This window comes from Petaurus breviceps, unplaced genomic scaffold, assembly GCF_028583685.1.
Source record: "Petaurus breviceps papuanus isolate PSGF00001 unplaced genomic scaffold, PetGlider_PUasm1.0 76, whole genome shotgun sequence".
NCBI classification, from domain to species: Eukaryota; Metazoa; Chordata; class Mammalia; order Diprotodontia; family Petauridae; genus Petaurus; species Petaurus breviceps.
Genome location: NW_027186473.1, coordinates 57,415,456 through 57,439,092, shown reverse-complemented (window position 1 = coordinate 57,439,092; position 23,637 = coordinate 57,415,456). Strand labels below are relative to the sequence as shown.

The 23,637-nt window shown below is 36.2% G+C and overlaps 1 protein-coding gene across 6 annotated transcripts in view; it reads left to right on the top strand.

Moving 5' to 3' along the window:
- The window catches only part of FBXW7 (F-box and WD repeat domain containing 7), a 290,838-nt gene that overhangs the window by 83,360 nt on the left and 183,841 nt on the right, over positions 1-23,637 (top strand). For 2 of the 6 annotated variants that reach the window (XM_069105545.1, XM_069105541.1), the window contains exon 3: positions 9,405-9,464. The exons of 2 other annotated variants lie outside the window; for them this stretch is intronic. Coding sequence is in view for 1 of the 4 variants with exons in the window: in XM_069105540.1 (XP_068961641.1) it covers positions 9,529-9,537 (9 nt within the window). In the remaining 3 variants the exon portion in view is untranslated. Of the gene's footprint in view, positions 1-9,404; positions 9,538-23,637 lie in introns of those variants that run through there. 2 more of the 6 variants (XM_069105540.1, XM_069105543.1) reach the window with 2 other exon arrangements.

The following is a 23,637-nucleotide window of genomic DNA, read 5'->3' as shown; positions in this document are numbered from 1 at the left end:
ACACACACACACACACACACACACACACACACACACACACACACACACACACATATATATATGTATATGCAGATGCTAGAGTATATTATACACTTGCATGTTTCTTTGTTATTTGTGTTATCTTTAAATATAATATAAACACTCTATCTTGCCATCCTCACAAGTTATAAGCCTTTCACCAACAGGGCTTGTATTTTCTTCCTTGGGAAAAAGTCCTCTTAATATTTATGTCCAGTATTGTATTGTATACTTAATAGCATACTTAAAATCATCCTTAAGATTACATGTAGTTTAATGACACACTCTGCGCTGCTGGACTGTGTTTCCTTCTGAAAATCTATCTTTAAAAAACAAACAAACCAAAAAACTGTTTTGAGGCTTTTTCTTGAGGGCTGGTGTTGTTATTGCTAATCTCTCTTCTCACCCCCATTCAAAACCAAGAGCAAGAAAAAAATCTTTCTAATATATAAGCATAATCAAGGAAAAAGAATCTGTACTTTGACCATATCCAAAAATGTATGTCTCTGTACCTTGAGTCCTGTCACTTTTGTCAGGAGGTAGGTAATGTCCTTCATCATAGATCCTCTGGAGACATGGTTCATCATTGAATCCATCAGAGTCCACAAATGTTTTTAAGTTCTTTTTTTTTTTTTAAAGTTTGAATTGTCCTGATTCTACTCATTTCACTCTGCATTGATTTATGCTACTCATGATTCTTTGAAATTATTGTCTCTTTTGTTATTTCTTTTTTGTTGTTGTTCAGTCATATACTTTATATACGTCTAATGATCATAGAGTTTGGAAGAGATGTGTATTATCTCCCCATTTTAGAATGCAAGCAGTTTACTCTTGTTTAATCTTATTTGATTATTTACTCATGTTTACCACTGTATATTTCTCTTTGATTCTAATGTTTGTACTTCAGAGTTTTGATCCATTTCTGGACTTTTCATCACTAATGTGTTGGAAATTCTCTGTTTTATTAAAGGTCTTTTATTCTCCCTTGTGTGATTATACTTAGTTTTGCTGTAAGTTATTCTTAGATGTAAACATACATACATACATACATACACACATATGTTTCATATCCTATTAATCATGAAATCTCCTGGTCAGGTCTATTTAGTTCATCTTTCCAGTAACATACGCCCTAGTTCAAATCTTTATTCCTTAGATCTTCTTTCTATACATAGCGTCTTCTTGCTTTAGGCTATCTTGAACACACCTACCAGTATAATCTTTCTTCAGCAATATTCATCATGTGTTTCAGGAACATGTCCTAGTTGCTTCTAGTGTGTGTGTGTGTGTGTGTGTGTGTGTGTGTGTATCTACATATTTTTTTGATTTCTGGAATGTCATATACCATGCTCTTCATTTCTTTATGGTAATGGCTGCTAAATCGCATGGGATCCAGATTGCATCTATTTAGTACTTGAATTTTTTTTTTTCTGGCTATTTGTAATATATTTTTTTTAACCTATAAGTTCTGGATTTTGAATATAATGGTCCTGGGAACTTTAATTTGTTGTGGATTGTTTCAATTTTTACTTTGCCTTTTGTTTATTAGAGTTCTCTAGGAAGTTTTCTTTTATGTTTTCTTGAAATATTTTGGTCAAGTCATTCAGATAGTCTAATGATTCTTAAATTTTTTTTCTCTTTGACCTGTTTTCCAGGTGAGTTGGTTTTGCTATTTAGAAAGGTTAGTCCTTCCTGGAGCTTTGATGTTCAAAGCATTGGCTCTTCTTTATTGGTGTATTTGGATAGAGCACTAGGCACCTTGTAGCCCTTGCACCTTCTGAGCACTGTAATTCCTCAGATTACCACAGGTTCCAAAGGTCCTCAAACCAGGGTTTTTTGAACTTCTTGGGGTTTTCTTGGAGGACACTCTACTGACTGTCCTCCTGACACAGAGTCCTGCAAGCTCTATTTGTTTCTCTGGCCCATTACAAGTTGTCCTGGGAAGGTGGGCTTGTTGCCTAGGTTCATTCTGGTTTTGCCTTTTTTTCCTATTGTGGGCTTTTGGTTGCCTTTTGTACTGTTCTAGAATAGAAAAAATGAGTTTAGTTTCTTTTTGTACTTCTTGATTATTATTCCGTCTGGGGAGAATTTCAGATTTTTGCTAAAGTAGAAGCTGTGCTTTCTGCTTTTACATTTCTTTATTTGTGTCCAGGATTAAATTTTAATTACTAGATTGCTTTGAGGAAACCATAGTTCCTTAAATGGTATAAACTCTTTATGTATTATGAAAAACAAATAGATAGCTTTGTTCAATCTAGTTCTGGAATTTTCAGGCATTCCCTCCCCACATGCTGCTCATTTTCCTTATTCTTTTTTTAAGGTCCCTTCTTTTCACTTTATTGAGGTCCCTTCTTTTCACTTTATTGTTACCATCCATGTACACCTTCTCCACCCCTCCCCTCCGTTTACTGTAGCTCCCTCCTGTTCTGCTTGGCTTTCTAAGGAACTTCATTGTAGTTATGAGGCAAAGGCCCTCCATTACTCAGCCATGGAAGGACCTTCTGACAATAAAGTATATTATTTGGTCTTTCTTTTATATTATTTTCTGTAATAATAAATAGTTGACATAGCACTTTAAGGTTTGAAAAGTGCTTTCAGTGAATATATTGAATCTTTTGTTTCATTTGATCCTCTTCTAATCTTGTTGGGTAAAATAAAAATATCATACCCTATATTTGATACAGAAACAAAGGCCTCAGAGATTAAGAGATTTGTTTGGAGTCAAACAACCTGCTGGTGACAAATATAGGAACAAAACTTGAACATCATTCATTTAAAATTTTCTTTAACCATAGCAGATCTATTTTTCTCTTCATCTTCCTTAGCCTGGAGCGAGTAGTATTGCTTCTTGGATGTGCCCGTGGCAGACCTTCTCTTTAAAAACTTACTGGGAGTGCCCTTCACTTCTAAAATTTATCTTTCCCATACAAAGATGGGATTCTCTTATCAGGCCACCCCTTTTTTATAGTGTTTATAAGTAGTGTTATGTAACTTCAGTAGTGCTCACTGTCTATCTAGAAATCTATTTAGAATTTCTCCTCACCTATAAGTAATGAACAAATGAAGATTTGGCCTACTCCCTTTAAAAAGACTTTCCCAAGTTGTAGAATACAAGCTATTTCAGTTATGTAGGCTCTTTTTGGCAAAAGAGCACAGAAGCAAGAAAAAACCATGTGTAGGTATGGCAAATAAGATCACTTGGCTATAGTACATGTTTCTTTGGTTTTTAGTGTCCCTGATAATTGGGTTTAATTCCCTAAGTTGATCATATTCAACTGTGTTTTTTGATTGAATAAATATTAATTGTACCTACCATGTGGAAAGGTATGATGCTTAGTAGACACTGAGTGGGATGTTGTTCAGTTTGTCAGTCATGTCCAACTCTACTTGACCCCATCTGAGGTTTTCTTGAGTGGTATACCATTTCCTTCTCCAGCACATTTTACAGATGAGGAAACTGAGGAAAACAGAGTTAAGTGTGTTGCCTAGGGTCACAGAGCCAGTAAGTGTCTGTGGAGTCTGTGGCTGGATTTGAACCCAGGTCTTCCTGATTCCAGGCCTAGCACTCTATCCACTTTGCCACTTAGCTGTCACCTCTCTATGGATGGTAATTACAAATCATGATCCCCAGTCAACATCCAAACCTTGTTAAAATTCTGATTACCTTAAAAGAATGCCATTTGAATGTTTATTTTCCCTTTATTCCCCAGGTAGATCATGATTTGTAATTACCATCCATATTCAAGGCAGTGAAGTTGTTTAAATTTTGAGTCAGAGGACATAGACTTGAATGATGGCACTGGTATCCCATGACCTTGTGCATTTTTGTTAACTTCAGGGGCTTCCTTTTGTTATCTGTAAAATGAAGATGTTAGATGTGATGATGTCTAATATCTCTTCTAACTCAACATCTTATGGTCTTTTATCTTGATCTTAAGGGCATCTCAAGAACTTTCCCAAGATACTACTTGCCCAAGAACTACTTTTATCTCACTACCTGAGGTTAGAAGCAAGTTTGCTATACTTCCTGGTTACTAAATTGCTACTCTTAGAATGGTTACATTTGGGTACTATTTGTATTTTGGAGTCAGACTTTTGATGAGTTTGATTTTTGTCTTAGCACCAATGCTTTTAGTTGTGGAAATTCCAATAGAGTTTCTTATCAGTTTATTTTCATTGAATCCTAGGTAGGGGTCAGAGTTGTTTTCCTTTCCTCCCACATTCTGGCTACATTTGTAATAATATTGTTTGCCCAGGCTGAAGAGCAGACAGTCCAGTCCTCAACCCTAGATGGTTGTAAAGACTAAAAAAGTTTGCTAATACTGAGGGGTTAACTAACCAGCAAAGAAAATCTCTGTATAACAGAATATCTGTATAAAGAATATCTCTGTATAACAGAGATGTAAAAAACTGGAATAGTTTTTCCTTCACTAGTTGTATTAAAAAGAAACCAGCATGATCAACCATTGGGCTTGTTGAAGAGCAGGCAGGGGTTGTACTAGATGACTTCTGAAGCCTTTTCTAATTCTGTTGTGTTCCCTTAAAACCTCTTCTAAGAACTTTTAAGTATTTTTGTTTGCAAAATATTTTTGCTTCTAAGAATTTCATGTCATAGTTAATTTGTTGGATAGGAAGGATTGTGAATAATTTATCTTAAAAACTTTGATAAAATGTCTTTCTTTACTTCTTTAGATCTGTGTACTACTCACCTGATTAATAATTGCTGAAATTGCATTTTTCCTTAGCTAGAAATCTGCTTGATTTATGTTTTTTTTTTAAACTTTCGCTTTTATTCTAAGGGAAGTTCATTGGAGTTGGTAATATGCAACCATTTTGTGTGTTCTTGTTAATAAATTAATTTTTCTCATAGGTTATTTTATAGTTTTAGGATCATAGATTTAGAGGTGGGAGGGTCTTCAAAGGTCATCTAGTCCAACCCCTCCCTCCCCCCTCATTTTACTAAAGAAGAAACTGAGGTCCAGGAAGATTTCAATTTCCTCAAGATTACACAGGTAGTAAGTATAAGAGATGGAATCAAATGTATATGCTGTATTGGTAATGATATTTGTAGCTGCTGTGGAGGTGTAAGACCAATAATACCAGCACACAGAAGGGCTGCTAGCACAGGTTCTTTGATCTGCTTTTCTAAAGGAAAGACAGCTTCAAAGGGGTCAGCAGTCTTACTTCAATTAAACAATGAAGAAAGATAAGTAGAAAGAAGTGAGTATCCAAGAAAGAATCCAATAGACAGGGCTCCAGCTGTCTAAAAAAAGTAATGGATACATAAGCATCAGACCAGGGAGCATAAGTATCTGGATTCACAAGGTGGGGTGGGGTGGTGGGGGACCCTTAACAATGGCTTTCTAGAGTCTGGCCAAATAACAGAGACCTCAGGCGAACATTCTTCCCAAGAGTGAGTCCCAAAGCAAAATACCAGCCTCTCAGAATATATATAGTTTTGACTAATAGGCTCAGAGCCAGATAGCATCACAACCCACATGACTCAGTGCCTAATTGGCTCAGTACCAAAAGGTGTGAATGCCATCCCATAAGCAAGCTTCCTCCCCTTAGGTTAAGTTCCTCTGGTAAAGCACCTGATGAGCTAGCCCTGTGTGACTTAGGACGTGCCACATCTGTGAACTGGACCAGAGCTCAAGGCAGCAAAACATCTGATTGAAATACCTATGTACCTTTAGACCTGGAAACATGGCCTCTGTTCCAAGTGAAAGAGGGGACATGTGGTCACATAGGCCTATTAATGGACAGGGAAGATCTTATATTCCATTAACCCTACATATGCTCTTCTAACTTACTTTTTACTGTTGGACATTTAGAAGTTGAATATAATGCAGAACTAATTTTCTGTGAAAGTGCACAAAATAGGAAAGATAAAAACGAACCTTTAAAGACAGAACTATCCCTTCTACTTTTGAAAAAAATACTCAGGATTGTTCTGGAGCAGGTGGGTGGTGATGACATGACTATGAATTATTATTACCTTCCTTTATCTTTCCTTATCCCATCTTGTTTGTTTTAATAACTCAGTAGTGAGGCTGTTCCAATGTCATGAGTAGCTTTTTTGCCACTCTGAGCCTAGAGTTCTGCAATATTGATTCTTAGATGGAAGGACCATAGGCCTAGTAGACAGGTTAAGAGACTTGGAATACCAGAATCACCAAAGTGGAGCCACATTTTCTTAAGTGTTCCTGTTTTTCCCAATCCTGGATGTTCTTTTCACTTATGACCTCATGTCCCCACCCACCCCTCCCCATCCCACCAGTCCCCTAGAATTATGACAGTTTTACTTGTGAAAGATCTTAGGATTCAGAGCTGTAAGGAACTATAGAGATCATTTAGTCTACCCTCTCATTTTACAGGTGAGTAAACTGAAGCCCAGAGTGGGTAAGTGACTTACCCATAGTCACACAGCTAACAAGAGGTAGAGCCATATTCTAGCTTCATTTTCCTGACTTTCAAATCCAGTGAAATGAAGTGAATTAGAATCCCTAATGCATATACCCATTTAAAGGGCAATTTATACATAAAAGTAGTCCTTTAGTCAGACTGTTATAAAATTCTAAATTGGTTTTGCTGTACTTAAAACATATTGATTATACCACAGTGAAGAAAAACATACCAAAACAAAATAAAATCTTAATTTTAATGGTTATAAATATTTAAGCTTTCAATTTTTCTCTAATTCTTTAACTAGGAATTATTATTTTTCTTTTAGGGATATTCAATTATTGACCAGTAAAGCTCAATAAAATTTCCCTTAATTCTTTTTTTTTTTTTATTTTTTAATGCTTTATTAACTTCTGATTTACATCGTTCGTTTCTACCAGATTTTTAGTTACAAATTTTCTCCCTGTTTTTCCCTTGCTTCTTCTGTGTGAGATAGTTCACCCCAATCTATCTCTCCCCATCTCCTCTCATTATATTCTTCTCTTACCTCTTAATTTCACCTTTTAAGTATCATCCCTTCCTGTTAAATTGGTTCTGTGCCCTCTGTCTATGTATACCTGTAAACATATATACACACATTCACATATGTATTCATATGCCCATATATCCTCATATATAGACATATATATTTCTAATCCCTTCAACTACTGAGAAAAGTGTCATAAGTTACAATTATTGTTTTTCCATGTAGGAATGTTAATAGTTCAACTTTGATAAGTTCCTTATGATTTCTTTTTCCTGTTTACCTTCTCATGCTTCTCTTGCTTCTTGTATCTGAATGTCAAATTTTCTATTCAACTCTGGTTTTTTCAGCAAGAATGCTTGAAAGTCCTCTATTCCACTGAATGACCATATTTTCACTTGAAACATGATCCTCAGTTTTGCTGGGTAGGTGACTCTTGGTTTTAATCCCAGCTTCTTTGACCTCCAGAATATCATATTCCAAGCCCTTCGATCTCTCAGTGTAGAAGCTGCCAGATCCTGGGTTATCCTGATTATGTTTCCACAATATTCAAATTGTTTCTTCCTGACTGCTTGTAATATTCTCTCCTTAATCTTGGAATTCCGGAACCTGGCTATAATATTCCTAGGAGTTTTCTTTTTGGGATCTTTTTCAGGAGGTGATCAGTGGATTCTTTCAACCTTTATTTTGCCCTCTGGTTCTAAAACATCAGGGCAGTTTGCTTTGAGAACTTCCTGTAGGATGATTTCTAGGTTCTTACTTTGATCATGGCTTTCAGGTAGTCCAATAACTTTTAAATTGTCTCTCCTGGATCTATTTTCCAGGTCAGTGGTTTTTCCCATGAGATATTTCACATTGCCTTCTATTCTTTCATTCGTTTGGATCTGTTTAACAGCATCTTGATTTCTCATAAAGTCATTAGCTTCCATTTGCTCCAGTCTAATTCTGAAGCAATGATTCTCCTTATTGAGCTTCTGAGATTCTTTTTCCATCTGGCAAATTTGGCTTTTAAGGCATTCTTCTCCTCATTGCCTTTTTGAGCCTCCTTTGCCATTTGAGTCAGTCTGTTTTTTAAGGTATTATTTTCCTCAGTTAGGCTGTTGACTCTCATTTCATAATTTTCTTGCATTGTTCTCATTTCTCTTTCCAATTTTTCCTCCACTTCTCTTATCTGCTTCTTAAGGTCCTCTGTGGCCTGTAACCAGCTTGTATTTTCTTTGCAGGAGTTCTGACTTCACTGTTTTCCTCCTGTTCTATGCTTTGCTCCTTTTTGTCCCCAAAATAGGAGTGTAATGTTGGAATCTTTTGTCTGCTTTGTTTACTTTGCCTGGTCATGTCGCCCCTCAGTCAGTTGACCCCTGGGCTTTTTGCCACAGTAGGACTCTGCCTTCAGACAGGGGAGCTTTCGTCCCAAATGCTGGGGTTTTCTCAGCTGCCGGAGGTATTAGATGGGTGCCCTCTCTGAGACCTCCACATGTTCTGGCAAGCTGGACACACACCCCAGGACCTCTACCCTAGACTGCAATCCAGATCCAATCAGTTTAAAGCAGGAGCTATTACCCCTCAGACTGGTGCTTGGTCCCCCTACACTCTGCAGGCCAGGAGCTGAAGCTGCCCCGTGGCACTGGCTGGCTGCGCCTGAGTCTCAGTGGCTTCTCACCCCGGGGGTAAAAGCCACACACTCCCACTTACTGGTCCCAAAGTCCAGACTGCACTGGCCTCTCACTTTGTCCTTTGCATCTATGTGTTGATAAATCTGGAAACCTTCACAGCTGCTTATCTGGAGTCCCTCTGGCAGGAGGCTGGTCAGGACTGCCCTGGGGCTAAAGCCTTGGCATGGGGCTGGGCTGGGCTCCCAGAGCACTGTGCTGGATTCCTGCTGGCCTGCCTGGCTGTCCTCAGCGGGAGGTTAGCTTCTCTGTGTCATTTTGTGGGTTCTGCAGCTCCAAAGTTTGTTTAGAGGCCCCTTTTTACATGGATTGGGGAAGATTCTTAAAGTCTACTAAGTAAAATTGCTTATGACAAAAAGAAATTAGATCATAGAGCATAAGGAATGTTAGTAAACTTTTATGCTGCCACTTTTTCCAGTCATCTGTTTTTGACCTTTGCTTTTTTACCTTGACACAATTCCATTACTTGGGTATTTTAATATCATAGGATCATTTTAACGAAATTAATTTCATTCATCAAATAGATAGCTTTGTTTGAACTAGTTTCAATAAAAAAGGATAGAGTATAGGAAGCATTTTTTAAAATAAAGTATCACTACTAATTAATTCATAGTAACTGAATGAAAGAAAACACATCAAGGGCCACAAACAATTAATATGCAATGTAATTTCAGTTTTCTTTTGTCCTAAATTGAAAGAAGGAAATTTTATTTTATTTTAAACAGCATGATATGATTTTTTAAATTTTAAATATTATATTTATTGATCTGTGTATATATTTTTTCCAGTTAAGGAAGAAGACAAAGAAGATATAGGAAGAATTATAAACATACATCATCATAATCAAGGTATACTGACAGTGGGATAGGTCATATTTTGGCAGGCCACTATCTGCAAAGGAGCTAGAACTCTATGTGCAGGGTAAGCAACTGGATAAAGTTACAATGGGATGTAACCTACATAAAGTAGGTTACAATAGGAGGAAATATGTAGGGTATGCCTTCTGAACCAGTTAGATGTCTTAAAAGGTGGTGTTAATGTATGAGCAGAGCTCAGATAATCAGTAAGTTTTGACTGTAAACATTAAGTGGATGTTTTGGGTATGTTAGACATTGAGCATCACCACCCTGTGGCATGCAGAAGTAGTGATGTAAAATTCTAATCACTGGATAGCCTGGGATGGGCAAGAAAACACTTGATTCTTGAAGGAAAGTGGGTCTTGGTATGATACTTCAGCAGAATCATAGACTATTAGTCCAATCCAAAAATGTTCTAGTCCAACTTGTACAAGATTCCTTCTCTACATCCTCATATGTATGTCTTTTTTTACATAGTCATTTGTGGGATTGAAGATGCCTTTTCCTTGCTCTAGAAAGACCCATCCTTGTATACTTGTTATGAACCCATTTGGGCGATAATGAGTTATTTTCTGATTATATTACCATTGTGACTTTTTTAGGATTTTATTTGTGATTTTTTCATCATTATTTATTAGTGAAATTGGTCTATAATTCTGTTTTGTCACTCTGGTTTGAATATTAAAACCATGTTTGTTAATTTCTCTTTTCGAGTATGATTTTTGTACCTTATGAATTGCTTTTCAGATATTTGCTAGAATTCATTTTAGAACCCATTTAGCTCAGTTTTACCCCCACCCCACTTTGGCAATTCTTTTGGTTTCACTTTCTGAGATTGGGTTGAGATTTTTGTTTCTTGTTTTTTTTAGAGTATATTTTTTTATTTTTGTAGAGATTCTTCCATTTTATCTTGTTTGTAATTGTGTATAGTCATTTGTGATCATTATTTTTATTTTCTGTTTCATGAATTTGTAATGTTCATTTCTTTTTGACTTTGTTTTCTGCAGCCTTTCTTTTTTAAAAAAAAGTTATTTTATCTTTTCAGTGCTCAAGGATTCTTTTTTTTCCCCCCTCTACCTGCCCCCTGACAATAAATAAATACAAAACTCCTGTAGTATAAATTCAGTCAAGCAAAATATTTTCTTATTGGTCACACCCAAAAATGAATATCTTTTTTCTGCTTATTTAGCTCATTATCACTCTCTCATGAGGTTGGCAGCTACTGTTGAGGTTTTAAATTTGCTGACATCTATTCTTGACAACACAATATTACTTTATCACATTCATGTACCACATTTTATTCTTCTGTTCTTCAGCTGATGAGCATTCCCTTATAGTTTACATTTTTTTTTTACCACCATGAGATATTATGCATATTTTTACAAATAAAGCACCTTTTTCTCTTTCATTGATGTCATTTGGTTTTAGACCCAGCAGTGTTATAGTTTGGTCACCGGGCACCTACTATTCAACAATTTTTTGTGTAGAATTCTAAATTGCTTTCCCAAATGGTTGTAGCCCTCTGCAGAAGGTCCAGTAACAATGCATCATTGTGTCTCTTTTTCCATAGCCCTTTCCAGCATTTACCATTTTCCTTTTTTTGGTCAAATTTGTAACTCTGATAGATGTGTAAAATAGAACCTCAGAATTACTTTAATTTATACTTCTTTAATTATTTGTGTTTTGGAGCATTTTTTTTTTCACATGGCAACCGATTACTTTACATCCTAATCCTGAAGAAGGGCAGTGTCAAGGAATGTTCAAATTATTGAACAGTTGTACTTATTTCACATGCCAACAAGGTTAAGCTTAAGATTCTGCAAGTTAGGCTTCAGCAATATGTGAACCAAGAATTACCAGGAGAGTAGTCTGGGTTTTGAAGAGGCAGAGGAGCAAGAAACCAAACTGCCAATATATTTGCTGGATTATCGAGAAAGCAATGGATTTCCAGAAGAACATCTAGTTATGCGTTTGACTAGGTGGATCACAACAAAATGTAGCAAGTTCTTAAAGAGAAGGGAATGCCAGATCATCTTATTTGTCTTCTGAGAAACCTGTATGCGAGCCAAGAAGCAACAGTTAAACCAGTCAGTTGTTCCATGTTTGGTTCTAAGATTGGAAAAGGAGTATGACAAGGCTATATGTTGTCACCTCATTTATTTACCTTTGATCTAGATCATCAATACAACTATTCTGTCTGTCACCCTACCAAATCCCAGATTCCTTGAATTTAATTTGTTATTTTCTCTCTTGCATTTCCCATTATTTTTGGTTCTTCAGACTACCTCACTGAACGTATCCAATCAGATGTTACATATTTCAGTTTTTATCCTCAACTTACCCATCTCTCCCTCTCCATTCACATAGCCATCAGTTTTGTTCAGGTCTTTATCACTTCTCTACTAAACTATTATAATACTCTCTTAATTGATCTCCATTCCTCAAGTTTGCCTCTTCTCCATTCTTCAAAAGTTTCTATAAAGCTGCCACAGTTTTAAGTGCCTAAAGTACAAGTTTGACTATTCCCCTGCCCTCCCCCCAACTCTACTTGGATCAAATAAAACACCTCTGTTGGGCTTCAACAATCCTCAAATATTATTCCAGCCTTATTACACATTTTTCTTCTTCAAGGACTCTGGTCCAACCAATGTGCTTTTCTTTGATTCCTCACCCATGAAATACCTCATACCCATAATGTACACCTGTTTTACTTCTGGTACTTAGAATCCCTTGTTTCCTTTAAAACATTGATCAATTGCTGTCTTCTAAGAGGAGGGTAGTGCTTCCCTTATGTATCTTCTGTTTATTTTGTATATATTAATATATGCCTGATCTCTTCCAAAGACCTGAAGGTCAGAGACTTTTATTTTTACTCTTTGTACTTTTTTATTTTACTCTTTGTGCTCTTTGTACCCAGGGCCTAACACAATGCACTTAATAAATACTTGTTAATTGATTGATTGATTGACAGAGTCAGCTAGGTGGTGAAGTAGGGAATCAGGAAGACCTGCGTTCAAATTTGGCCTCATACGTTGATAAACTTTGTGACTCTGGGCAAGTCACTTAGTCTCCATCTTCTTTATTTTCCTCATCTTTAAAGAGGTAATAATAACAACACCTATCTCCTGCATTTGTGAGGATAAAATGAGATGATATGGAGAGGATGTGGGCAAACTGGAACACTAATGCATTGTTGGTGGAGTTGTGAACTGATCCAGCCTTTCTGGAAAGCAATCTGGAACTATGCCCAAAGCAAAGGGCTATAAATACTTTCATACCCTTTGATCCAACAATACCACTCCTAGGGTTATATCCCAAAGAGATCATAGAAATGGGAGAAAGACCATATGTACAAAAATGTTTATAGCAGCTCTTTTTGTTGTGGCAAAGAATTGGAAATTAAGGGGGTGTCCATCAATTGGGGAATGGCTGAACAAGTTGTGGTATATGCATGTTATGGAATATTATTGCGCTATAAGAAACGGGGAGCAGGCGGTCTTCATATTTACCTGGAGAGGCTTAAAAGAACTGATGCTGAGTGAGAAGAGTAGAACCAGGAGGAATTTGTACACAATTACAGACACAATGTATGTGTGATGACCAACTTTGATAGACTGGACTCTTCTCAACAATGCAGGGATATAAGTCAATCCCAAAAGACGCATGATGGAGAGAAAAACGTGCATCCAGAGAAAGAACTAGAAAGAACTAAATTTATATCCAGGTGGAAGCAAAATACCTGATCTTTTTTGTTCTCTTATTTGATTTTATGTACTCTTTACCATTTTTCATTCCAGCTGGTACAATCCATCCTTATAACCTGACCATTGTATAATGTGAAAGTATTTATAGATCCTATACTTGATTATAAGACGCCATGGGGGGGAGGGGAAGGAGGGGGACAAAATATGAAATTCAAGGAATTGTGGAATTGAATCCTGTAAACTAAAAGGAAACAAACAAATTAATAAATTAAAAATTGAATAAAAAAATGAGATGATAGTAATGTGATTCAGAAAACATAAAACTCACTATTAAAATTGCTAACTCTTATTAGAGGCAGTGAAAAACACTCTAGCTTAAACACATTGGTCTAGTTCTTATTTTTCACCTTTTTTATCATTACTGTCCCCATTGATGTCATATCTTCTTCTCTTTAAACTTTTAACCCTTCCCTTTGCCCTATGACCTACAAAAATATGGAAACAGATCTCAAATGTTATTAATACTGAAGAAAAAGGTGAGTAAAGGAACAGCCAACTACTGAGGAATGATTTTATTTCTTTCCCATCTCTGTAGAATCTTTGAGAATTGTCTGCATACGTACGTGCATGCACATACACAGAAAGAACTTTTTCAATGAGAACATAGAGTAGGGAACAAGACACACTTTTGCAAGCACATTCAACATCACCATGTTGCTGTTGACTGTAAGATATAAAGAATATAAAATCCTTACAATTTGATTATGAAAAAGCATTTTGTTCTTTAGAGCAGAATGTTATCTTAAAGGGAAGGCTGTCTTCCAACAAGGTATTTTCCATTCATATATTGAATTGTTCATTTGGTATGAGAGAATGGGACTCCAGAGTAGAAGACAGTATAGAACTGAATTGGTTAGAGGGGCTAGATTGTGAAGGAAGGAAAAAGAAATCAACTCAGGAGAAACGACATGTGAAACTACTTGGGAAAGGAGTAGCTGCAAGTCAAACTGAAGGTAAAGACTAGATTTAGGAGGAGGTAAAGCATAGGAAGAAAGAATTATAGGAGGTTATGATCAGAGAAATAGCAAGACTTTTTGATCATGGAAAAAATGGAACATTTGTGTATATTGTTGAAATCTGAGGTGTTACCCTCAATTTAAGTAATAGCAAAACATGGATTATTATAGACTACTGCAGTTTTCAGAGACTTTGATCGGAAGAAATGGGTTATATCCAGGAATATTTAACTATTTAATTCAACAAATATTAATGTAGCTTCTTGAGATTTGATAGTATTTTAAGTTTTGTTTCTTTAACCACATTGCCTAGCATCCTGCCTGGTATATAGTAGGTACTTTAATAAATGCTTGTTTAATTTATTTGAATTAAGTGCCTACTTTGTAGCTGGCAGTCTTTCAGAGGTCAACTGCATAGTATTTATCCTCAGGTAACTTATACTGTAGTAGGATTGATAAGATATATATGCAAGTAAATATTTAGGACAGAATATAAATAGAACAAGTCATTGGGTATAATGGTATATTTTATTTATATACATATAGACATATGCATAATATATTTATATATAACACCTATATAATATAGGAAAATGGTATAAAAATGAGGAATGAAAAGTCATTTTCAGCTGCTTGGGGACAAGGAATGCGTGAGGGAAGGCTTTATGGAGGAGATGTTCATCTTTGAAGAGATTTAAGTGGCAGAAATGTGTAGGTAGTATGTTTCAGCCTCTGCACAGGGGAAAGCCTGTCGTAGTGTCCAGAGGCAGAAGAAGTTATCAAGAGATTGGGGAACAACAGCTAGTTGTCTGGTTTGGTTGGAACTTATACTGTAAAAAGAAGTTGAGAGTACCAAGTTTAAAAAGAAAATAAGGTAGAAGACCTTAAATGCCAAAAATTTTGAGTTTTTTCCAATACACAGTGGGGAAACACTAAAGGTTTCTGAACCTAGATCTGTGCCTTAGTAACATTAGTTAGTGTTAATTAAATTCCTAGTGATTAGTATTAAAAACTTAACTTGGAATTCCATAGCAAGATCTTGTCATTCTGTTACTATGTTATAGCTATCTGTTCCTTTTTCTTTTTGATACTTTTTGATTTTTCCCCAGTAATTTTAGTAATGAACGAAAGGAAATTAGTTAAAAGATCTGCCTTCAGTGTGGTTATTCAGATGTGGAATTTCAGTCAGGAGGTAGTGCTTTAATAGTCATTTATTTCTAAAATCAGGTATCTGAGTTCATACATCATCAACAAACTTCTGTTACAAGGAAGGGATGATGTCTTTTATGGTACACAATACAAAATGAAAATTATTGATCTAAATTGTAGTAGAAGTGGCCTCAGAATATGTCTTCTCTATTTGCAACAGTTTGACTTTTTTGAGAGGCTGATAAGAAATCAATCATTTACGTTTAGGAGTTCTAATGTTTTAGAGTGGGTAATTTGTTTAGAGCATGAAAGGTATTGGAGACAGCCTTGTTAGGTGGTACAGATGTCATATTTAAACCTTATTTGTCTTTACTTTTAACAGTGAAAATGGTTCATGGTATTGATTTAAATGGAAACTAAAAATTAAGAATTGATGGGGTAGGTTTTCCATTTAACTCCACAGAATGATTTACTAGGTCAACCTATTTTGCTGCCTTTGATATTTTTAGAGTTGCTATTTTCATTTTGATTAGTGCTAATTTGTTTTTATGCACTGGTTGTATTTTCCTACAGACTGAAGGCTAATGATAATCTTTTAAGATCTTGAAAGTAAAACTAAAAATGATGATAAATGAATCCTGAAGAGACATTAAGTCTTGACCTTCAGGAATTGTGAACTCAGAGTTAGGCTAGGATATTTCACTCATTTTATTTTAAAGTCACTTAAATTTCCTTAATTTTTGTTTTAATTGACTCTGAGAAGGTAATCTCTTTCCCTCAACTCCACTCCTCCTTTTGTTGTCAATTTGATCTTAGATTGATATGGCTAATTCTGGGGCTAATCCTAGTGACAATGCATGTACTAGAGGATGGTGCAGAGGGTTCATTGGTCGAAAAGGAGACAGCTTGTTTTTTCATTTCATTCATTGTAAAGTAATGGTCCCTTTCTGAATTCATATAATAAAGAGATGACTTCTTATCACAATGTTCAGTTTGTCTGACTACTTTTAAGTAATCCTCAACTTGAGAGAATTTTCACTGGTCTAGTGAAAAGACCACTGGATTCAGTCATAAGACCTGGATTTAAATCTCAGCTATAGTACTAGTGGGGGTGACAGAACTGTCAGTTTGTACCTGTCCATATCTCAATGGCCCTAGTATGAATCTGGGAGTGCCTTGAGTTTGACACCTCTCGCACAGCCTCTTTTTGGGCAATGGAGTGCTCCATATGCTATGTATGTCTCTCCTGACCTTTCCCCAGTGCCTATAGACCTTGATGTTTATTTCCCAATGCTGAGCTGGAATAGACAAAGGATTTACTCTTAAGTTTTTATGGATTTCCACACCAAGATTCTGTCTGGTGCATTTTCTAGGTCTCTTTGGAGAAGTTATTCCTGTCTTGTACTAAGAATATCTAAAAAGTTTTCATGTCTAAATTCTCCTTACCTTCTTTCATGGATTCAAATCCCAGCTCTGCTGAATTTTATTTCTGTGACCATGAGCAACTAACTCACTTAACCCCTGTGCACTTAAATTCCTCATCTTTAAAATGAGAGATTTGGACTAGATAATCTCTCAAAATCCCTTCCAGGTCTGAATATGTGATTCTGTGATCTTTTTTTTTTTTTCTCTATATATGTTATCCCAGTCTTTCTTTTGTTCTCATCCTTTATCCTGTGTGAAATTAATAACAAATGTTCTTTTCTGCTTGGCTGTTTATTATTACCATAGATGTGTTGGTTATTACCCTTCTCCCTCTTTTATTCCCTCCTCCCTAAGATGGCATGAAATCTCATGTAGGCTATACATGACAATCATTTTAAAAGTAATTTCACATTAGTCGTGTTGTGAAAGAAGAATCAGAACATAAAGGAAAAAAACATGAGAAAGAAAAAAAGCAAAAAACAACCAAAAAGAGAAAATAGTATGCTTTGTTCTGCATATAGACTGCATAGTTCTTTCTCTAGATATGGAAAGTTCTATCATGAGTTTTTTGGAATTGTGTTAGATTATTGTATTGCTGAGAAGAGCTAAGTCTGACAAAGTTGTTGATCACACAGTGTTGCTATTACTGTGTACAATGTTCTCCTGGTTCTGTGCACTCACTTAGCATCAGTTCGTACAGATATTTCCAAGTTTTTCTGAAATCAGCCTGCTCACCATTTCTATATTTCTAATAGTATTCCATTACATTCATATACCACAACCTGTTCAGCCATTCCCCATTTGATGGATACCCCTCAATTTCCAGTTCTTTGCCACCGCAAAAAGAGCTGATATTAATATTTTTGTACATGTGGGTCCTTTTCACTTTTTTATGATCTCTTTGGAATACAGACCTAGTAGTGTTATTGTTGGATCAAAGGGTATGTACAGTTTTATAGCCCTTTGGGCATAGTTCCAAATTGCTCTCCAAAATGGTTGGATCAGTTCACAACTCCACTAGCAAAGCATTATTGTTCCAATTTACCCATATCTTCTCCAAGTTATCATTTTCCTGTTTTGTCATGTTAGCTAATCCAGTAGGTATGATGTTATACCTTTGAGTTGTCTTAATTTGCATTTGTCTAATCAGTAGCGATGTAGAGCATTTTTTCATCTGACTATAGTTTTAATTTCTTCATCTGAAAACTGCCCGTTCATATTCTTTGGCCATCTATCAATTGGAGAATGACTTGTATTCTATAAATACAATTTTACTTAGTTCTCTCTATATTTTAGAAATGAGGCCTTTATCAGAGATACTGGCTGTGCAGCCTGCCTTTTTTTAAGACTCATTTCAAGCATCAACTTATGCATCAGACCTTTCCTGGTTCACTCAGTGGCTAGTCCCTTCCTCACTGAGGTTATTTCCTGTTTTTATGTGTTGTGCATGTGTATATATGTGTATGGGTATATATATGTGTGTATGTGTGTGTGTACACACATATAATATGTGCATGTTGTCTCCTTCAGGTTGTGACTTTCAGTTTTACCATGGTGTTTCCTATATGGTATGTGCTTAATAAATGTTTGTGGATTAATTGGTTTTACTTCCACCACATCTCTGGTGTCTGTCTTCTCTCTACCCATAAAGTCTCTTCATCACTTCTTTCCTGGGCTGTTGTAATAGCCTTCTCATTGGTATCCATAACCTGACTCTTACCTCCTTGCTCAAGAAATTCAGTGACTCCCCATTGTCTCTAGGAAAACCTATAAACTGACCTGCTTGTTCTTTAATGCCATTTACAATCTGGCTCTAGCATACCATTCCAGACTTATTACACATATTTTCCTTAATACACTCTTTAGGTAAACTAGTCTGCTTGCTACTCCCCACACACAATATTCCATTTCCTACTCCATGCTTTTACAACCTACTGTGTACTATTACTGGGCTACACTTTCTTCTTGCCTCCACCTCATAGAATGCTAGCTTCCTTGAGCTCAAGTGGCATCTCCTACAGGAGATCTATTCTGTTCTAATTTTTTGTGTTCCCCATTTACTTTGTATTAGTTTATACTTATTTTATTTTTATTATCTGCATATATGTTGTGCTCTCTCAAACGGAAGATAAATTTCCTTGGGGGGGGCAAGGAGGGGAATAGTTTTAAGTTTTGTTTCTGTATTCTTAATGCCTATCAGAGGCAGGGTTCCTTGCATATGTTGAATAAATGCACAAAACAAATATACTTGATCTCCTGTGTTATACCTTTTTTCCAAACTAACATTGCAGCAACATACATCTCTATGTAACATGCAGAACATCCCGTAAAATTTGGATTCAGTTGAAAGGCTGCATTTAAGGATCTAGAAAGCTACATGTGGCCTGCTCCTGATCTAGGACAAATCACTTAGTCTTTCTCAACCTCAGTTTCATCATCTGTAAAACTGGGATAATGTTATAATATTGGAAGATTCAAACAAGTTATTATATACATTTATATATATGGGTGTGTGTATATGAGTATTCAGTGCTTTGAAATAATAGCTAGGATTTGTATAACACTTTAAAGTTTGCAAAGTGATTTACAAGTATTATTTCATTTCATTTCTATCATCATAAGAACGCTAGGAGATAGATGCTTTTATTTCCTCCATTTTACAGATGAAGAAACTGAGGTAGACAGAAGTCAAGGGACTTGCCCAGAGCAACACAGATTGTAAATGAGGCTGGATTTGAACTCAAGACTTCTTCATCCCAAGATTTAGGCTTTACCTTCTATGCCATTTAGCTACCCCTAAAATTCTTAAAATGCTAAATATTAGCTAGCATTATCTCATTTTAAAGTTAGAAGAGACCCTAGAAATCCTGCCTTCTGATCCTCTCATTTTGTTCTCAAGAGAAATGAACCAAGAGAGTTGATATGCTTCTACTGAGTAGTTCTTTATGGTGGACTTGGCCTTAAAACTCAAAGGATCTGACTACATTGAATATTTAGTTCAGGTTGAATTTGGAAATAATTACAGCCAAAGTTTGATAACTTTGATAGAAGTAGGTGACTCAAAAGGGAAAGGGTGAGTCAAAGTGTTATTTCATTACTGTATCACATTAGACTCTATCACATCATTCTTTACACTATTTATTTTGATTACTAGTAGAACTGCCTTATTCTCTGATTTTAAGGCTCCTTTCCTGCCCTGTCCTATTCTTTTTTCTTCCCCTTCCCAGGTCTCAGAACCTTTTTTCTTTTCCCCTTTCCCCCATGCCTGGGCTCAGACCCCACTTCCTTCAGGATGAATGAAAAGACAAGGTAGTCTAGCTGGATTTGACCATCTGGGATCTAAATGTTAATTGTTATTATAAAAGAAATGAATGATTTACTTATGTGGCATGTGTTAGTGAATAACACTAACTTCCATGGATATACAAAGAATTTTTCTTTATTTGTAGTAATTTTAAATTGAGAATTCATTTGGGAAGTGAAACTCAATCTGAGAAATGATTTTGAATAATCAGAAGTCTAAGGTTCCAGTCTATCTTTCTTGGTTTCCTCTTGGCTTGAGATATCATTAAATTGAAGATACCAGTTTTTTTTTTTTTTTCTTTTTAGGCACAGTGAGGGATAGGGCTCTGGACTTTGGAATCTCTAGGGAGTGCCCTAGTCAGTCCATATAAGATGTATTGTCATCAGCTTTGTGAACCATATTTTAGGAAGGACATTTATAAACTTGAGCATATCTATAGAATAAGAAGTAATGTGCTTAGGGAGAGTAATAGATCTAACTACCATTTGAATGCTAAATGGTTAAATCTGGGATGTTAAGCTTGGAGAAGCAAAGTGGATGTGATAGGGGAGGGGCATAGAAGCATACAAAAACAAATGTTTATTAAGTGCTTACTATCTTCCAGATACTATCTCAGGGGATAAAAAGAAAGACAATAACATAGTCTGTAATCTCAAGGAACTCATAGTCTAATGGAAGAAAGCATGTAAAATAATGTACATACAAGATAGACACATACACACACTGTGCAAATGGTGGAAGGTAATCTCAGAGCAAAGGCACTAGCAGCAGGGAAAAGGGAGACAGGAAAGGGTTTACAAGTGTTAAAGGGGTTGTTTGTGAAAGAAGGAATAGACATTACTGGGTTGACCCTGGAACAGTCAGTCAAATAAACATTTATTAAGCACCTACTTTGTGTAGACTGTGTGCTAAGAACTAGGGATAAAAAGGCAAAAGATAGTCTCTATTCTCAAGGAATTCACAGTTTAATGGAAGAACTACTTACAGACAACTATGTACAAACTATACGGATATACGTAGGTGTGTGTGTGTGTGTGTGTGTGTGTGTGAGAGAGAGAGAGAGAGAGAGAGAGAGAGAGAGAGAGAGAGAGAGAGAGAGAGAGAGAGAGAGAGATAAATTGAAAATAATCAGCAGAGGGAAAGAACTAGAATTAAGTTGAATCAAGAAAGGTTTCCTGTAGGTGGTGAGTTTTTAGATGGGACTTGAAGGAAGTCAGGGAAGCCAAAAGGCAGAGATGAGAAATGAGAAAATTCCAAGCATAGTTAATACAAATCGCAGGAGTTTGGAGATGGAGTGTCTTATGCAAACAATGGCAAAGAAGCTAGCATTAACTGTCAATATAAATGAACATCCCCAAAAATGTGAAAAAGTTTTCCAATGCGATCAGGTAAATCAGTGTAGGTTTGTTTTTAGTTTTTAAATTAAAAATAAAGAAGAAACAGTGCCTGTCTGAGATGGAAAAGACCTAGTGCTATCCAACGTACCACTCCTGAAAGTCCCATATTTTTTCTTTACAAGCTTGGTTGCTCCCCTCCTTCTCTGTGTATAGGTTTGAGGCATATTTGACTGGGATACTAGAAATGTAATAAGACAGTGTCCTAAATCTCAACAAGCAACATGGAGATTTAGTGCCATTCTGAGTGGGCCCCGATATCCACACAGGGAGACAGGTTTGTCTTTTTCACAGAGGGAAGAAGAGAATAGCTGTTCATTCAGGACTGAACCTTCAGTATGGTGTTGAGAGGAGGGATGCATGATGCTGGACTATAAAGCCAGTATTTACCTTCCTGGGGGACTTAGAGCTGATCAGCCCAGTAGAGAACAGAGTGGGAAGATAGTGTAGCTGTTTTGGCCAACGATTATGTGTGTATGGGTATAAAACATAAGATTAGAAAGGGCCCAGGTTAGGAAGGACTTTGTAAGGTCCCTGGTGTTGCTAGGTAGGCATTAGAGTTTATTGAGTTGGGGCAGGAGTAACATGGTCAGACCTGAATGGAGGATAAACTGGAGCGGATAGAGACTTCAAGCAGAGAGAGACCAACCAGCAAGGTTATTTTAATAGTTCAGGTGTAAGATGACGAGGATCTGCACCACCTCAGCAGAAGGGAATGTATTTGAGATACTAAGGTAATTTCAATAGATGCTAGAAACAGATTGGATATGGAGAGTTAGAGCTAGTGATAAGTTGAGGGTGACACCTAGGTTTTTGACCTGGGGAACTGGGAATATGGTTGTACCCTCAACAGAAATAATGAAATTAGGAAGAAGGGAGAATGATAATTCAGTTTTTGGCATGTTGAGGGTAAACTCGTTGCATTTGAGATGTTCAGACTTGGGGATGTGAGACTAGAAGTCAGCAGAGAAGTTAGGGCCAGATAAATACATTTGAGAACCATCAACATAGAGATGATAAGTAAATCAATAGGAGCTGATGAGAGTACCAAATAAAATAGCATAGGAGAAGAGAAGAGTACCCAGGTAAAAGTAGAGCAAATGAGGACAGTTCTGATTAGATAAAAGGGAAGAACCTCCCCAACAATTCCAGGAGTCCATGAGTAGATTGATTTTGTCTCAAGAAGTAGTGGGTTTTCCATCAATAGTCTGCAGAGGCTGGCATCTACTTGTGTGGGAGAATTCTTGATGAGCAGAGTCTTGTTGAGGGATAGGATGCATCAAATGACCCCTTAGTTTGCTTCAACTTTGAGATTTTGTAAGCTGTATTTGAATGGAAAGATATGATAAAACATACACCCAGAAAACTTGTTGACAGGAATTTTCTATTCACAGAACTTAAACACCACCACCATCATATTTGTCTTTTGGACTGGACTTGTAAAAATAGGGAACTTTTACCAAAGATAATCCCTTTACCATGTTAAGTGAGTTGCCCTGATATACTTACTGTCCCATTGTGACTTGCCCAAGGTATGTAAGGCAAGATTTGAATCCAGCTCTGTTTGATTTGGAAGCAACTCTAAGTAGTCTCTGGGCACAAGAAATTGATTTTTCAATGTAAAGCTATGTATTTCCTTTTTGAAGAGATCTCAGATTTGGGGCATGGTCTATTTTTTTTACCTATCCTATTAAATTTATGGCTCCCATAATCAAAGTAAGACCCTTTTTATGTTTTAGTTTTTTCATAAAACACTTTAACTTAATCTTTTCCCAGTTCTTTCTCTAAGATTTTTCATCTTACTCTCAGAAAATTGGGCAATGTTTTAAAAGTTAGGTCTCCCCCAAAATAAGATGAGCCATATTAGGAAGTAGTGGATTCCCCATTACTGGAAAGTGATGCCATTTTTGTTTACTTTCCCCTAAAAATAGGAATTTAATTTGTTTGCCTATAATAGTAGCTGAATGAATGTAGTGCTATGCAAATATGAAGCATGTGTAATTTTTACATTTTAAAGTTTGTGACATTTTTTGGTTCTTCTGAAATTAAGTACTTTGAAGGTATGCTTAAAATTATGGGAGGTTAAATTAAAGCTTAAAATCATTAAGGTATGCTTAAAATCCCCCTCCCCAATAAGTTTTAGTCTTTGCCAAGATGAGATTGAAAGAAACT